The sequence below is a fragment of the Gymnoscopelus braueri genome (genome assembly GCF_963280865.1).
Source record: "Gymnoscopelus braueri genome assembly, chromosome: 18".
NCBI lineage: Eukaryota > Metazoa > Chordata > Actinopteri > Myctophiformes > Myctophidae > Gymnoscopelus > Gymnoscopelus braueri.
Window position 1 is genome coordinate 18,499,749 of NC_137618.1, and position 4,478 is coordinate 18,504,226.

Below are 4,478 nucleotides of genomic sequence, written 5' to 3' on the forward strand. Positions count from 1 at the left end.
TGCTCCGAGGAGCACTTTTTCTAGTTGCAATTGAAAATTGCACTATAAGTGTTGTATCACCAAAAATGCCTAATAAAATGGGGTCCAGGTATAAAAAACGTTTGAGAACCCCTGCTTTAAAGTATTGATTGATGTAGTTTATTTAGTAAGACATGAGAATAGTACATGACAGTACATAACAGTACATGGAAGTACAAATTGAAATTCACAATACAAGGTCTACTAAACTGGAACTCTCATTAAGCACGCAGCTTGTTTAAGATGAGTACCCCATGCACACAAATCATGATGACATAAGAGACAGCCAGATATACACACTACTATACAGAATGTCATACAATCAGCTTTCAGGTTACTGGTATGAAGAGAGAAAAATATATATATATACAAAAGAGGAAAATGAAGGAGGGGGGGGTAGGGGGGGGTAGGTTAAGACTTAGACAGGGGCCATTTTCGAATTGCAGCCTCCTGAAGGTGTATCTTTAGGGCAGTTTTGAAAGTGAGTATCAGATTCGTGAGTATCAGATTCGTATCAGAGTATCAGATTAGAGTTGGCCAAAATCACCATTTTCCCTTATACCGTGGTTAACTTGTTACAGTGTATTAATCTCGTATCTATTACATAACTTGGGGCTTCAAGTTAATACAATGTAAATAGTTAGTCTTATTCTAGGATCCTACTTGCTCAAAAAGTCAATTTTGACTGAGTTTGTTGACTTGGAATCCACATCAGTGGCTGTGGCTGTTATTTCTGTGAAGCCAAATTTGACTTTCAACTGGATTTCACGATCCAGCCCACGTGTAGTATCTGGCATCTCAACATCAATTGAGTTCAGTTTTTCTATTCCCCACTCATCTACATATAGAGGATTCTTCCTTTCTGTGCGATAAAAACCTAAACATGCTGATGTCTGGTTTCTTTCTAGTGCTGTAAAGATGTGGTCTCTGGTTTCATCCCAACCTACATCTTCATCTATTGTCACCAGTGTTAAGAAAATATTACGACAGCGGTCACCCGTTTCAGTTGAGAACTTCTTTTCAGCCTTATGCTTCGACTCATCAAAACTGATAGAGCAATTAGTGCCATAAGTAAAGGCACTTTTTCGTGATGCCACTACTGCAGGGTTTCTTCCGAACATGACAGCTCCCTTCAAAATTGCCTGCTGGGCCAACGGTACTTTGCACTGAGCACCAAACTGCTCGGTAATGTGTCTGCGCAGAATCTCACTTGAGGCATAACCGCCCACTAACACAAGGTAATCAATTCTGAGATCCTTTTCCCCCAAGATTTCTTTGAGACTTTTAGTGATGCCACTCAGACTTTCATCAAAGAAAGATCTCATCTTTGCTTTTGAGATTTTGATCGACCCCTCGTCCCAAGATACACCTTGCATATTCTTGAAGTAATTCTCTATTGGTTTCTTTTTCTGAGCTAATGCTGCTAAGTTGAAAGGGCAGGAGATTTCTACAGCATCATCCACACTCTTAAGGACAAGGAAGTTATACATCAACTTTTGAAGCTCACTGGGAAAATCTCTTTCATACTCATTCCAGAGATCATCAGAGAATATTTCTTTCAGGCAAGTTTTAAATTTTTTAGTAACCTGCTCCCCTCCCATATCATTACCGGAGGCCTTATGCAGCTCTTTTAGGACTCCTCCATCCAATACTTCATGTACCGTGATGTCAATGGTACCACCTGTAAGACAACAATGCTAGGCTTTAAAATGTGAACGTTTACATACATTTTGTATACTTTTTAATATAAAGTGGACAACAGAGGAAACATGGAGTGAAGTTGCATACATCTAAAGATAAGAATTGTGCAGTATATTGTAAGTAAAACGAATGTATGTACAGCTGAGTATATACTTTGTCTTATACATACACATATACAGTATACACACACCCACTCTTATTTACTATAATATATATATACAGCACAGCACAAACATACCTCCACAATCAGCAACAATGTATTGTGTTCCAGGATTTTGTTGTAGGGTAGCATGTGTTGTGTTCTCATCAACAAAACCATCTGAGGGCAACTGCTTACACCAGATTGAGGCTGCCTCTGGCTCCAATGCGATGACCAACTTGTCTGTCTGACTTTCTCTCACAATGCCAGCCTGAAAAGAAAGAAAGAAAGAAAGACCGAAAACATTCAAATTCACACATTTACATGTGTAGAAAATATCCTGTAGATAATTTTGATAATGTCATCATGTATGTTATAACAACATGGAATTGCCTCAGTTGCTGCTTTTCTCATGAACTGTTTTGCGGAAGCATCCCAAATAGCAGGAACAGTCAGAACCCAGGTGAAGTCAGACGCGGTGAAGGTTCGTCCTCTTGTGTTTTCAGCAATGGTGTTCAGTGCATGGTCCTTCAGGTAGCGTAGACTTTCTGTGAAGACTTTCAGGGCTCTCATTTTTTTGCCATTTACGGCTGTAATCATCAACTCCTCGTTGAGTTTCTGTTGAAAATGTAAAATGTATGTTGTTGATAAATAATGAACATAGATTATATATATATATATATATATATATATATATATATATATATATGTATATGTATATGTATATATATAATATATTGTATATTATATATATATATAATTTTTAGAACACATTTTTATCCTAATTACAAATAAATATCATAGACTTACTTTTCCGTAGAGTTCCATCTTAAAGTTTTCAAAGAGGAGTGTTTTCTTTGCCTTTTCATTTCCTTTTCTAGTGTATTCCCTTTTAGCATCATAACCAAATTTGAGGAATTGCTCATTTTCATCAAATAGAACACATGTAGGCGTCTTTGAGGTGTTCATTCCCTCTTCTCTTCCCCATTGTGGAAGAATGGGATCTATGTTAGATCCTTTGCCGCTGATAAGAAAAGCGTACCCACTGTAAGCAGTACCCAAGTCTATTGCTACTATAAATGCATCACCCATATTAGAAACCAGACAAAAGCTTGTCCAGGCCAACACAACTGAAATGAACACGCATCCCAGTTTTTATAGCATGAGCACCCTGTATCATGTCACTAAGCCCAACCCATTTGTTGCAACCGGCACAGTTCATTGGTGCAGTTGATGGAGGTGTAGGCTACTGCCTGATAAAAATGAATAAGCATAAGAAATATGGTAATATTTTACTCCTTTTATGTACTCGGACTTGGACTTTAGACTCGAATTGGACAAATTTGATGACTTTAAATCTGGTGATTAAATGTCCCCACTATTCAGTGTGGCTACTTTATTAACAAGATTGTTAACAGTATATGTAGTAGCACAGTCAAAAATTATGCCAAAAGGATATCACAAAAATCCCTGGGGGGCTTGTTTTCATTGTGGTCCATTGTAGCTACTCAATTCATCAGTAAGACTTAGCCTACAATACATACATGAAAAGGGCATCAAAACAATGACAAATAAGCACATCCCATATCCTGCCGGGTTGGGTGCTGGATCGAAACTTCAACAGTAGAAAAATAATAAAATCTGCACACCAGTATGGTGCTCCCATTGTGGAAATGTTATTCGTGGTAACGTTTCGAGCAGACCTTACCGACAGTGCAGACACACAGACAGTTTAAGTTCAGTGTGAGGATCCCCACACCTGTGGCCATTAAGCCAATCAATCAGTCCTGAGAGTGCTACACATTTTAAACACCCTGTTCCAAGGAATTTCTTTTTTCTGACGCCGACGTCATTTTCTCTATCATGCAATTCCATTCGGCAGATTCGACTCACTGGGTGGCAGACTCACACCGGAAGTTCGGTGAAATAACATTGGAGTCTATGAGAGCCAAGTGGACAGCTTATGAACAAACACAATTTATGAACGATTGAGACCTTTATAAAATATTCGGTTCAAGAAAAAAAAGACGACATCACACATTGTTTTCTGCTGTGTTGCTTTTCGACGTTTACACTGTATAATTTTATAGAGGTATGTAAAGAGCACAAAGTAGGCCTACATTTCTGAACGTACCAAATCTAACGATACCGCTGTTTAGATGCCTCAATGAAAGTCCACTCATTGAAAGGGCCAATATAACCCTTAACAATGAATTTTTCCACCTGCCAAAAAGTAACTGCAGCTTCTACCTGTTGATTGAAAGCTTGTTTCTGCCTCAAAATGACTTGATTTCATTCTTAAGGGTTGTATTTATATTTTAACATTATAGTTCACACGATTGCACAATAGCAATTGTAATACCTGGTTGGCCGGGTACAAAAAAATACAAAAGTACAAAATATAATTCTTTGATATGTGGTGGTGACCCTGAATAGGTCTATCAAAAAGGTATGTCACCACTAGTTTGATTATGTATTCTGATGTATCAAGATACTTTCATGCAACAATAAAGTACGAAATGTATGAAAAGAGGTTGCCTTTGACAAAGTTGATATTTGACAACTGACTATGATGAATTGACTATGACGGACTAACAGTTTATGGCACAATGTTGCTTTA

The 4,478-nt window shown here is 37.8% G+C and overlaps 1 protein-coding gene across 1 annotated transcript; it reads right to left on the reverse strand.

The window, feature by feature from the left end:
- Window positions 1-677: 677 nt before the first annotated feature.
- On the reverse strand, window positions 678-2,686 carry LOC308106287 (heat shock 70 kDa protein 12A-like; the record flags this gene model as incomplete). Its single annotated transcript, XM_080457337.1, has 4 exons — window positions 678-1,699; window positions 1,958-2,129; window positions 2,252-2,476; window positions 2,669-2,686. 4 exons carry the CDS (start codon window positions 2,684-2,686, stop codon window positions 678-680), a joined length of 1,437 nt encoding a protein of 478 aa, XP_080313463.1.
- Between the last annotated feature and the right edge of the window lie 1,792 nt (window positions 2,687-4,478).